This window comes from Musca vetustissima, unplaced genomic scaffold (genome assembly GCF_032173495.1).
Source record: "Musca vetustissima isolate MV318-11 ecotype Yass unplaced genomic scaffold, APGP_CSIRO_Mvet_v1 utg2717, whole genome shotgun sequence".
NCBI classification, from domain to species: domain Eukaryota; kingdom Metazoa; phylum Arthropoda; class Insecta; order Diptera; family Muscidae; genus Musca; species Musca vetustissima.
Window position 1 is genome coordinate 38,281 of NW_026880900.1, and position 14,163 is coordinate 52,443.

At 33.4% G+C, this 14,163-nt stretch overlaps 1 protein-coding gene across 1 annotated transcript in view; it reads left to right on the top strand.

The window, feature by feature from the left end:
• LOC133326815 (dynein axonemal heavy chain 3) overlaps positions 1 to 14,163 on the top strand; it is a gene marked incomplete at its 5' end in the record, with an annotated part of 80,056 nt that overhangs the window by 38,010 nt on the left and 27,883 nt on the right. The window contains 4 exon segments of the mRNA XM_061535420.1: positions 4,250 to 4,460; positions 4,570 to 4,704; positions 8,301 to 8,473; positions 10,652 to 10,819. Of these exon segments, the coding sequence (XP_061391404.1) occupies positions 4,250 to 4,460; positions 4,570 to 4,704; positions 8,301 to 8,473; positions 10,652 to 10,819 (687 nt within the window).

Here is a 14,163-nt window from a genome sequence, read left to right on the forward strand (position 1 = left end):
GACTAACGAACGCACCGGATCTGCCGCAATAAAAGGATACTGGATCTAGATTAAGTGATGTGCCGTTGCAACAGTGATTCAATGTGATTATAGTGTAGCCACTGAAATATATATTTATACCCTTCACCACACTGTCGTACAGGGTATTATGTGATTGTGCATATGTTTGAGATAGACCCATGGTTCCATTTGAGAATATGCATTAAAACCATTTTCTGAGACGATTTATGCATGTCCGTCCGTCCGTCCATCCGCCTGTCCATGTTAAATTGTAAACAAAGTACAGGTCGCATGCATTGGATGAAATTTGGCCCAGCTCATTTGTTTGACCCAAGGACGAACCCTATTGAAATTGGGAAAAATCGGTTCAGATTTAGATATAGCTCCCATATATAGTTTCGTTCAATTTTTAGTAAAATGTGCACCAACGACACAAAATATGGCCGATTGATACAACATTTTGAACAACGTACTGAACTTACTATAACCTACTGTGTGGAAAGTTTCACTGAAATCGGTTCAGGTTTAGATATAGCTCCCATTTATAGTTTCGTCCGATATTCAGTAAATGGTGCACCAAAGCTCCAAAATATGGCCGATTGAAACAAAATTTTGCACAAAGTACTGAAGTAGGTATAACCTACTGTGTGGAAAGTTTTGCTGAAATTGGTTCAGATTTAGATATAGCTCTCCTGTATACTTTCGTCCAATGTGCAGTAAATGGTGCACCAAAGTCCCAAACTATGCCCGATTGACACACAACGTACTGAAGTTGTTATAACAAATGCGTCAAGTTTTGATTAAATCGCTTCAGATTTAGATAAAGCTCCCATATATAGTTTCATGCGATTTAAAGTTAATGGTGTACCAAAGACCCCAAAAATCAAACCGATTAACACAGGATTTTGCACAACGTACTGATGTTATGAAAAATGAAAAATTTAGCATAGGATGCAGAATGACAGATCTATGATTGATTTAAGTCGGTTCACAGTCAGATAAAAATCACATATTTTAGTTTATCCAATTTCATGTTAATGGTCCTTCAAAAATTACGAAGGATGCATCTGTTGAATATACTCAAAGTGGTGAAGGGTACTGGTTTTTGTATACAACATGGTATGAAAAATTCATAAGTTCAGTCGTACGTAATTGTGGGCATTCGAAACAACTGAAATCGATCGGAACCCATGTGCATGTAAAAAAATTATCTAAAACTGAGGAAACGATGTACCCAAATTCAGTCACATACTTTAAGAAATTAGGTTTGAACGTTAAAGATAAAGAAAATCAATTTCAAAACATGGACACATATTTTAAATTTTTTTCCGAGGGCTCATTTCAAATTAAAGAATGAGAGAAATTAAAGAATGAGAATTTACCTTCGGACCATTAACATACCTTAAATATGACGCGACATTAGACGGAGGCTATGTCAAAGCGAGGCAACAAACTGTGCGGATTGTCAAAGTACAGCTCTTCAATTGGAAATTGCAAAATACCAGCAAATGCCCGAACTGGGGTGGTACGTTATCAGAAATCTATATCAAAACGTGGACCAGTATATTTTATTTTTAATACCAAACGTCGTATAAGTAGTTGCAATGTATGCTCAAAACTAAAATGATCTACCTTTATTATTGTGAGATCTATCGTGATTTCCAAAGACATACATACATAGTTAGAACGACTTAGAATATTTCACGGAGTGGCATACGGAATAATAAATTAATAATTAATATACACTCTACTTTATGGTATATAAAAAATATGTTGACCATATGGTCCACTGTACAACTATAAAAAGCGAATTTTTAACCATGGCTTCACATTCATAACAGCATTTTATTTCATATACTCCCACACTCAATACAGTTTTGCTTCTATGCATATGCCTTCGGTATTATTAAAACAAAAACAAAGTAAATAGAACATAAGGAAAGAGAAAAAATCGGGCGGGATGACATCATATACCACTTTGGATAGTGTTGTAATTATATAATAAATATTCGAATGGAGCTAGACTCTTGACCATTTTAAGGGTGATAACATATTGAATTGAGTCTTGTTACGACGCGTTTGTCAGTTTTGCCACAATAATTTATTTTCGTAGTGGGATTTTTAAGAGAGAGAGAGAAAAACTTAAGTCATTTCAAAAATATTTTATTTCCTATGAGTAAAACCATAAAAACACTATACTTAACACTTATTATTCTTAACCACACGATATTGCTCTGAGGAGAGTAGTCCATGGGACGAAGTTTTGATATGTGTAATAGTAGTTCTTTTTTTCTTTTTTTTTTTTTTTTTGGCATGAGAGAATGCAATGAATATGATCAGCGTGTGAAGTTCAACTAAGAATTCGGGTTTTTAGCATTTTGAAATCACACGTCGGGATTTGAAGTCGGACGGAGCCGACTACATGACCCTTTCACCACTTTGGGTACATACAAGAGATCATAATTTGTACAATATCCTGTAAGTAGAAGAGTATCTTTGGAAGACCATTGAAATGGAATCGGGCGAAAAAAAGTGTTATCTACAAAGATATTTGAATCAATAAAAAAATCATACACATACCATTCTGAAATCTATGAAAAATTCATCAATTGGGCAGACTTGGATTTTTTATTGTAACTTTTGTATGAAATCCAGCAAAATTATGTGTGGGAGCTACATATAGCTATATATTTGAAACGATTTCAACAAAACTTCACCGACATCAAACTGGACTAAATTCAGAATGCTGTGTAAAATGTTTTTTTAAATCGGACAAATATTGGGAGTTTGGTGCACCAATTACATAAAATCGGACGAATCTATATATGTAAGCTATATCTAAATCTGGACCGATTTCAACAAAACTTGACAGGCGTAAAACTGGACTGAATTTAGTAAGCTGTGCAAAATTCTGTTTCAATCGGTCTAATATTTTGAGTATGGTGCACCATTTACCTAAAATCGTCTAAATCTGGACCGATTTCAAGAAAACTTCACAGACGTCAAACTGGACTGAATTCAGTGCGCTGTGCAAAAGTTTGTCTCAACCGGACAAATATTTGGAGTTTGGTGCATTATCCCCATAAAATCGAACAAAAAATATATATGGGAGCTATATCTAAATCTTAACCGATTTTCTATAGAGTTCGTCCTTGTACCGAATAAGTGAACTGTGACAAATTTCATACTAATCGAATCATAAATGCGATCTGCGCTTTGTTCACAAAAATACATGGACAGACGGAAATGCATAAATCGATTCAGAAAGTGATTCTATGCATATTCTCAAAATGAACCATGGGTCTATCTCGATTTCGTTTGCCTGTTGCAAACATATGCACAAAGACATAATACCTTGTGCCACAGTGTGGTGAAGGGTATAAAAATGGGCAAACACCGATTATCACCAAAGCATCTCCGTGTATAACTGTTGATGGCGGGCTGAGCACTACATTGCCGGTGTATTATGTTTTCATCGGGGTAATATCTTATAGTGTTGGCCAGGGGTTTCAACATTGTATACATATACAGTAAACCCCGTTTAATTACCTCAGTGACAATTTCAAGATTTTTGAGTAATTATCCGTGGAAGGTAATTAAGCGTGCACGGTTGATTACCTCGCTAGGGTAATAATCCGTGGACCCCGGTTAATTACCCAGCAAGGGTAAAACTCCGTGGACATTGGTGTTTTGTTTTTTCTTCCTTTTTGCTTGAGATATTAACTGGAGCTTTAGTTTGATACACAAATATGTACTTCTGGGAAACATTTCACGAAAACTTTCAAAACAATAAATTTTATGTGTACATGTGTGGCAATTGCACTAGCAAGTGTAAGCCATTTTATGTGAAGTTGCCAGATTTAAAAAAAATACATTGGGTAATTACATGGGACAGATTTAAAGGTACGGTTACTTTGGGGTAGGTTATTTAGGGGTAAATAAATGAAATGGGTAATTAAACGTAGGGTTTTGTAAGTGATTGTACTGAAAATAACTGGGTATTCTGAAATCGGATTAATTAACCGTGGAGGTAATTATGCGGGGAATACTGTATTACCTTATTCCATTTCCACTAGTTTTAAATCATCAATTATGTATTTACGAAGCTATTTGTTTATAGATATTTAGAAATTAACACTCATATATTTACAACATGAACTTACTATTAAAAACTTTTAGCGTATAATTTTCAATTAGTACTAATTTAATGACCATCAATGATTCACTCTTCTTATTCCCATAACAACAGTATAGAGTTCGAATACTTCAAGAATGGAATGATTTCTGCCGACAACGTAAAATTCCTTGTTCGGAAAAGTTTTCGCTTGCAAATACTCTGGGTAATCCGATGCAAATAAGAGCCTGGTCATTAGGCGGCTTACCTGCTGATAATTTTTCAATAGAAAATGCCATCATTGTAGCTAACTCCAGTCGTTATTCCTTGCTAATTGATCCACAAGGTAAGCTAATACTCAGCGGCAGTGGTATCATCCACACTAATACACACCTAATTAAAGTTTCGAATATTACAAACAAATACTGTACCTTCTAACTTTACCCTACTCATAGTGCAAGCCAATAAGTGGATTAAAAATATGGAAAAGAAGAACGATTTGAAAGTCATTAAGCAAAGCGATAGCAATTATATGCAGGTGCTTGAACTGGCTATCACTTATGGCAATCCTGTATTGATTGAAAATGTTGGTAAGTTTTATTTGTTAATCTTAAAGGATATTATGGCACCGAAGCGTTTTGCAGACAATTTTACGGCATTAAAGAAATCGAGGATGAATAGATAACTGCCAAAGGGTATATTTTATAACCACAGAATCATTTTTTGTTTATTTTATCCTTATAAATATATATTTCGAAAATCGTTATGGTTCTTTGATGGCAAGGAAATGCGTTTTCGAGTTTCGCCCAAGGGCAGACATTCAATTACAAATGGAGCTAATGTATCATTTCGTCCAACCATAATAATAAAGAAAACTTTTTATATCTGAATTATTACCAATACAACTTTGAATCGAAGTTAGAGTTGTCGAAAGAGATATTTTTATTTCAACGAGAAAATGGGAGTTTTTTTGTATGATTTTATTTTGGTTTTTTTTTTTTTGGTATGATTTTATTTTGGTTTATTGTTTTTATACCCTTCACCACACTGTGGTGCAGGGTATTACATATTTGTGCATATGTGTTTGTAACAGGCAAAAGGAACCGAGATGGACGACACATCGTTCATATTGAGTATGTGCAAAGAATCACTTTCTGAGTTGATTTACGCACACACATCCGTCCGTCTGCATGTATGTCTTCTTGTGAAATTTGGTCGCTTATTGACAAACCCTATTGTCTAAATGGTGCACCAAACTCCCTATATTTGTCCGATTGAGACAAAATTTTGCACAGCCTACTGAGTCACGACGACTTTATATCTGTTTGTAACAGACAAAAGGAAACGATATAGACACATGGTTCTTTCTGAGAATATGCATAGAATCACTTTCTGAGTCGATTTATGCATGTCCGTCTGTAGATGTTAAATTGTAAACAAAGTACAGGTCGTATTTAGGGTCCGATTTGGAAGAAATTTGGCACAAGTCACTTATTTGGCCCAAGGACGAACCCTATTGAAATTGGGAAAAATCGGTTCAGATTTAGATATAGCTCTCATATATTGTTTCGTCCGATTTAAGGTAAATGGCGCACCAAAGTCCCTATATATAATTCGATTTCCACGAAATTTGGCATAGAGTACTGAATTATTTCCAGAATGATGTGTGCTAAGTTTCGAGGAAATCGATCTAGATTTAGATATAGCCCCATATATATTTTCGTTCGATTTAAGGTAAATTGGTCTACAAGGTCCCTATATATCCTTGGATTTGCTCGATATTTGACATAGGATACTGAATTGAGTCTAGAATCACGTATGTCACGTTTCGAGAAAATCGAGCAAGATTTAGATATAGCTCCCATATAGTTTTTCGTAATAGTAAATCAGCGCAATGAAATTTGCATAGATTTCAGAATGACACGTGTATGGGTTGATTAAAATAATTTCGTATATCTATATCGATCACATTGTTAATTTTGTACGATTTCACCACAATGGATCCCCAAAGATGCTACGTTCTATGGACAGATTACACGACCAAAAGAGAAGGGCGCATGTTTTATTTGGTTCATATTGGTTTTTATATCGTAATGTTTCTTACAATAAGAATCTTAGGCGCATCTCTTGTTTCATATAGTCGGCTCCGTCCGTCTTATGACCTTTCCTTACTTACGCTCACAAATGAATATCTATATATTGACATCCCTAATGTTATATGCCCTCGACCGCCCTTCATTCCTTTCCAGATGAATTTTATTGCTTTTTGATGGAAAGCTCTTTTAATATACTTGAATGTTTTCGTCGCCGATAAGAGTAGTTGTGATGATGATGTCGATTACGATGGATGCGATGGCTATGGCTATCTCTAAGATTATAAGCGTGATTACGCCCCTTTGTATTTTCTCCTTCGTTTATTTATTTTTGTTGCTCCTATTACTTTTCTTTTATTGTTTTGTGGAGTGTCATTTGGTATCATTATTTTTTTCGATTATTTTAATTTTAATAGTCGTGAATTCAAGTGTTTCCATACAATATTGTTATACCCTACACCCCACTATGTTGCAGTGTAACATGTTGTTTTGTGTAACACTCACAATCAACAGTACAAGACTATAAGTTCGATCGAAACAAATTTAATGTACATTTACCTCAATCTAAAGTGAATAAAAATATCAATGCATTTTAAATTCTAAAATAAAAACCGTTGATGGGTAATATGAGAATGGACAAAAGCGTGCGTATATAATGAAAATATTAGCTTTTCTACCGAATCCGAACCAAAAATTTTTAATGATAACTACGCGGATCGAAACAAAATTTAAAATGTGTTCTTAACAAAGATGGAACATTCCAAAATACTTAACTTTTTCTGCTCATACCGCGTTATTTATGCTAGGCTACGAATTTTCCGAACTGCCTTCGTAATTATATTGGAGTATGAGTTTAAAATCCTAAAACAATCTCATGTATTTTTACCGCAAAACATAAAATAGTATATGCCAATGTCGTCTTTGATTGTCACACTGATATGTAAACCTCTTGAAGTCTGAAACGATTACTTCAATGACTTACAAACGGTAAAGCCATCTTATTATTCTTCATAATAATGCTTCCTTCCAAGTCATTAGTGTTGCTTCTATTGTTATTTTGAAAATTTATGGTTTAATAAATAAGCCTTGCCCATTGCAAAGATTAATGATGCCATGAAATGAAATATAAATTAGTCGTTTATTTTGAAAGGGATCTAAGTCCGTTTTTTTACTTTATTGAGATATTTAAATGTTTGGGTTTCATTTTGTTTGTGGCTTTGTGCCCTTAAACATGAACATTCTGGAAAACCGAGATTTGCATCAGAACACCAAAAAGTACTTAAACCATTTTCAAAATAAACGGCACAAATGATTTCAAATTGAATGCTAAGATTGACAATGACTATTGGGGTGAGCACAAGGTGACAAAACCAAATACACAAATTTATTTGCACTCCGTTTCTGGTCATTTGAATTTAATTATTGCCCATTCCAAGAAATTAAATGTGCTGGAAATATTTGAAGTGATAAATTGTTTTACACTTGAGATGAATACAATTAACGTTGATTATATTTTGAGATTAACATTCCATTCATATCCAGCCGACTTCCATAATTCATTTTCATTATTCGATTAATGCAATTTTCAATGGATGTAATTGAAATATTTTGTTTGCAAGGTAGAAAATTCGCCACATATAAAGAGCATTATGAGATTGGGATGGAATTTATATAATAAACGTACATTTGCACGGATTATAATGCGCGTTGTTTATCAAAAGGTATATGCGTTCCTTAAAAAACATTTGATTTTTCATATTTTATTTATTGATATAGTAATTATTTCCCCCTAAGGTTATATACATACATTTCATTCAATTTAATCTGCTTATTATTAAATTTATGAACGTTAAATAATCGAATTCCACAAAAAAATCCGCATTCGATTTTACTCATGTAATCTCAAAAAATGCATACAATACCTACAAATTGAATATTTGAAGCTATTTCATCAAGTATGACAGACCTATGGTGAAATTTCCTTTTCATTCCACCTCCACAAAAACTTGTTGCACTGTTTCTTAATATTTCTTAAATAAAACCTGAAATATATTTTTTAATTTATTTTTTTTTTCTTTTTTTTCTTAATAAAGGTGAAAAATTGGATTCAAATTTAACACCCATTTTGGAAAAAAATATTATTAAACACAAAGGCGGTTATTTCATAAAGAGTGGCGATCAAATGATTGAATATAACAGCAATTTTCGATTATATATAACAACGTGCCTTCGGAATCCGCACTATCCACCCGAAATTATGGTTATGGTAAGTTTAGTAAAAATATAATCTTTAAATATTTGAGCGCGTTTTCAACCGAATTCGATGAAATTTGGTATTTGGTAGTCGTATATAATAACAAATTTCCCTACCAAAACTTATTATTCAACCTTTTTTTTGGGTAGTCCCTCACCGAAATAATCATTTCCGACCCTATAAAGTATTTATATTCATGATCAGCGTAAAATTCTATTACGATTTAGCCATGTTCGTCTGTCTGTCCGTCTGTCTGTTGTAATCACTCTAGCGTCTAAACAAACTGAAATAGATCGCCAAAATTTTGCATTGAGTCGTCTTTTGTCTACAGGCAGGTCAAGTTCGAAGATGGGCTTTATCGGCCCACGTTTAAGCATAGCCCCCATAAAAGTGTACCCCCAATTGGTATGATCCCTATATTTACATTTCTAGTACCTGTCAGTATATCTATGGTGGAGGGTATCCAAAGTTCGGCCCGGCCGAACTTAACGCTTTTTCAGTTGTTTATATTAAAATAGTTATCTGATTTATACCGCGTTTTTGGTTTGGATCTAAGACTATGTTGTAATCACTTCAACTGCGAGGGATATCGAGATAAATAACTAGAACGTAAGTTACAATAATGAACTATATATGAAATTTAGCCCGCATTTAGGCCTAGCCCTTGTTTGGGATGCTCCAGAAGGAGTAGACCGATATTCCCCATCTTCGAAGTTGAACTATGTTTGGAAGAAATAGTAAGATGGGCAAAGTTTGGATAAAATCAAAATTTTATGAAACGGATTTGTTCCAATGAAACATGGGGTATAAAACCAATATTTCGATGAGGCACATTTTCACCTAGTCAAAGTGTTATAGGCTGAGGGTGTAATTATCCATTAAAAATTTCCGAAATGTGTATTATGGCTTACAATATCTATGATGGAGGATATCCAAAGTTCGACCCGACCGAACTTAACTCCTTTTCACTTGTTTATAGTTCTTATGGTGGAACTCGCGGCAAAAATCAGCTCACTATTTCAACGGATGTCCACAATTGAGATTAAAGAGGGACCAAGATAAGCCTGGGCTTTGACATGTTAAAGCCAATCCAAGACGTTGCTTTATATCTATCATCCCCTACGTCACCCAAGAAAATCTGTCCATCATCTGTAATTAATCCTACCTTATTCGTGTTTTGTATACCATTCACCACACTGCGGTACGAGATAGACACATGGTTCCTTTTGAGAATATGCATAGAATGACTTTCTGAGTCGATTTATGCATGTCCGTCTTTCCGTCCGACCATGTATTTTTTGTCAACAAAGTACAGGTCGCATTTATGAACCGTTTCGAATGAAATTTGACACATGTCACTAATTTGACCCAAGGACGAACCTTACTGAAATTGCAGAAAATCGGTTTAGTTTAAGATATACCTCCCATATATAGTTTCGTCCGATTTTATGTAAATGGAGCACCAAACTCCCAATATATGTCCAATTGAGACGGAATTTTGCACAGAGTACTGAAATAGGTCAGGATTCATTTATGCGAATTTTCGTTGGACATTAACATTAAATTTTTCATAAATTTCAGATTGATATGTATATGGACAGTTTTAATTTAGTTCAGATGTAATTATGTAACTTACATTCTTATTCTATCTAAAGTATATTGTACATATGAGCATCTCTTGTATGTACCCAAAGTGGTGAAGGGTATCATATAGTCTGCCCCGTCCGACTTTTGAACTTTCAATACCGGGTTTTATACGTTTTTAGGTTTCCTTTGGATGTCGAATTGTCTTACTAAAACTTATATGTCCCTGTTTGGATATAGAACTCATGTAACGTTACCCCAACAATGTATAATATTTTGAAGATGTCATTATGTTAACATCCTAACAAAATTGTTCAATCGTATAGTCTGAAGTTTGTTATATCTAACGTTTTTCATGGCATAGCTCCCACATAAAAGTCGCTATAAATTTAACTCTCTAGAGGTAGAGTGTATTTTAAATTTGTCATTCCATTTAAAGCACGAACATAAATCATACATATCATCAAAATATATCATATATAAGTGAATATGCGTTACAATAAGATAAGATGATATACTTTGCGCTATTCGACTTTTTCCCCATTTTCTTCTTGCTCTGCTCTTTTAAATCAATTGTTGACCTTTATTTTTCTATTTCCTTTTCAGGTAACTGTAATTAATTTCATGATTACTGAACAAGGTTTAAGTGAACAACTATTGGCCACCGTTGTCGCTCATGAACGACCAGACTTGCAAGAGAAAAAGGAGCAATTGATTATTGAATCGGCAAAAAATCGCGATTCTTTGTATACCATTGAATCGAAAATACTGGAGGTAAGCACGTTACACGTTTTGTGTTATGCAATAGAAAATTGAAATAAAAAAATCATTCAATTCAATTTTCTATTAATTTTAAAATGCAATTATTGTTTGGTTCACTTTAGTATCGCCATTCTTTATTTATGATTCATTTTAGCATCCAATCAGAGTAGTTTTGTTCATTCGGATAAAAACGTTGTTTAGTATATCGTTATACAATGTTGTAAAGTATTTGATATAGCAATGATATCTGTTTGAACTATATTAGCAATTTAGATGAGTTTCAGCAACATTTCATTCTCCTATCATATGGAGGGTATATTATGGTTGTTATTTTATTTAAAAATTAAAATTTCATGGAATACAATCGAACACTGTTATATGGATGTCAATGGGGCCGGCAAATTTAGTTCGTTGAAGACGTAGTAGAATAATTTGTCAAGCCCATATAGGTATGTGTAAATATGCTGCGACCCATGTTTTCAACTGTTAATATTTTGTGTTATCATTGGGCGGACAAATATTTCAAATATATGTAATTTTTTTTAATATATGTAAAATTTCCAGCCCCCTTTAATTGTATTTTGGTGGTATTACACACACTTTCCAACCAATGTGACAATGTTTAAGCATTACGAAGTGATTTTCATTTGACATTCCGGGGCCATTTTTATTATAGGTCTATATCCAAAAATGAATGATATGTTCAAAGTCCTGTCCGGCCCACTTAAATCAGCAAGTTTGGTTGAAATATTTTCAGATTTAGATATAGCTTTGATATTTTTTGTAAATTGAGCTCTCAACTCTCAAGGTTAAACAAAAATAGCTTCCATTTCAATTATGTATAGAATAACCCATTCCACCCACACATATAATTATACTATCATATGCCCGTCACTTCGTTAGCGAATGTGGGAATTATCTAAACACCAATACCGACCATAATTAAAATTTTAGTATGTTCTCTTACAGTATGTATTTCCAAAAGTATCTTGATATCTCAACTTTACAAACCAATTCTGACCGCAACAGAAATATAGCCCTATACTAAATTTAGTATCATTTAGTATTACCCTAGTAATACTTATTTCGAAAAAAATCCAAATTTCAAATGTAGGTTTACTCAAATCAAAATTTAGTACCAGTTTGTACACATCAATATAAATTTCCAAAACTATTTTAACATTTACAAGTACGAATTTCCGAAACACCACAATCTCAATTCCAAATCTCAGGATTCCAGCTCCATCGGTTCACCAATATCAAAATTATATAAAATTTAGTACCATTTAGTACACATACGTACAAATTTCCATTACGACCTACATCATGGAATCTAATGCAATATTACCCAATGTCAGGAATCCAGCTCTATCGGTTCACTCTAAATCCAAATTGTACCAAATTTAGTGTCACATTAGTAGACATTTTCAAAACTTCCTACCATGGTATAATAACCCAGTAGAAAGTGTCTTGCAGACAACATTAACGAATCGTGCAAGACAATGGCAATTCCTTGAAGACACTTTGCAGACAACAATGTGAGATCCTTGACGAAATTTTCACACAAGTGTCGCAGTATTCATGCAAGACAACTTGGGCGACAAGGTAAGCGAAGTTGTCGTTGACGGCGACAAAACTCCCTACTTTTCGTTGACGACTATCATCGACTATGTCGTTTACACAGTCGTTGACGACTGAATACCCATTGCCATCAGTCATACCCCATTAAAAATTCAAATAAAAATATACATATACATTTTCGATTTATATTTTTATAGCATGTAATTTATTATATAACAAGAATTATACATTGCATTTACGTTTATAATAATATAAATAAACACATTGCAGAATAAGTTGTCGAGATGATTTTCTCCATTTTAACATCATCTGTAAAGAAACAACAAAATTAAAATGCATTGGAATATGAAACATCTTTCAGATATTACTTACAATATTTCACCAATTGTCATTTATTTGCCCCATCCTAAGAGTAAAAGAAAACATTTAAGAAATGATACAAATAATTATATATTCAGTTAAGCTTACCTATTTTAACCGAGATTCTTAATTCTTATATATTTAAATTTAACCTAAATTTCTTATATATTTTTTCAGAAACATTTTTCTCTTCGTTTCTGTCAATATTTCATAGTACACTCGATTCAGATTATTTTTGTTTTGTTTTCATATTTCGAGAAGAACGATATTTTCGACGACATATCATGTGTTTAGTCATGAATGACAATTCCATAAATTTCGTCAACGTTTCGTCAATGAAATTGTCACGCAAGGGAATATTCTCTACTGGGAATAGAAGGTAACAGCAAGTTGTTGTTGTACAACAAACGATACAACAACCACATGTAAATTTGTTGTTGTAAGTTATACTAGTGTGTCAACGTCATTTGACAGAAAAATGTAAACAAATTATCAACAAATTTTATTTATTTTGAAAATGTAATATTTTCGAATCCTCAAAAAAAAATTGAAAAACATAAATGAAAATCTATGAAATTTATCGCCCATGTGCTGCATTTCGAGTTTGCTCGAATGTGAAACATTTTCCCAAATATGGTGTGCTCCTTTCTGAATTCCCAAAAAAATATTGGGAGTATAATTCGAGCACATATAGCCTTGTGGATTGAAAACGAAATGAGATCGTACGTGTTTTTCTGAGTACGTACAAGTTTAAAAAGAACGCTGAAGTAATATTTAACGTGTTTTTACAATATTTATTTAAAAAATACAGTATTTACATTAGTTTTTATAGTAAAATTAAAGAAAATAAAAAAGGGCTCTTTTTTTCAAAAACAGCGCGTAAAATTTTTGAGATCAATTTGGCAACTCAACCACCATATGATCAAAATATTTTTATTTTTCTAAAGCGTAACCACTGTCTCATAGAAGCCAACTATTTTGCGTACCATTTCCCCTTTTGTTAATGCTGCCTAGCTGCATTCATATGCCAAAAAAAAGCATCATGGCTGGATCCTGGTCTGCAGGTGTCCACAGCTTGCACACACTTTGTCTTTCAGGACTTTCATTACTCTCCACAATATTTTACACATTGTTGTGCGATCAACACATATATTTAAATCATTTGGCACTACCCTCTGAAACAGCCAGAAATCTTAAGATACCTGCTAACTGGAGGCTTTCGGGAATGGCACCCTTGTGTATGAAAGGACCCACTTCTCTCAAAATATCCATAAATTCTTATTTTAACACGTTCCAGTATCATTAGTCTTTTTCTGGTAGAAACCAGGGCAATTAATAAGCCAGCAGTCATATTTTTTCTTAATTTTGTTTGTAAACAAATTGCTAATTCCAATGAAACATATGTTTTTTTATTG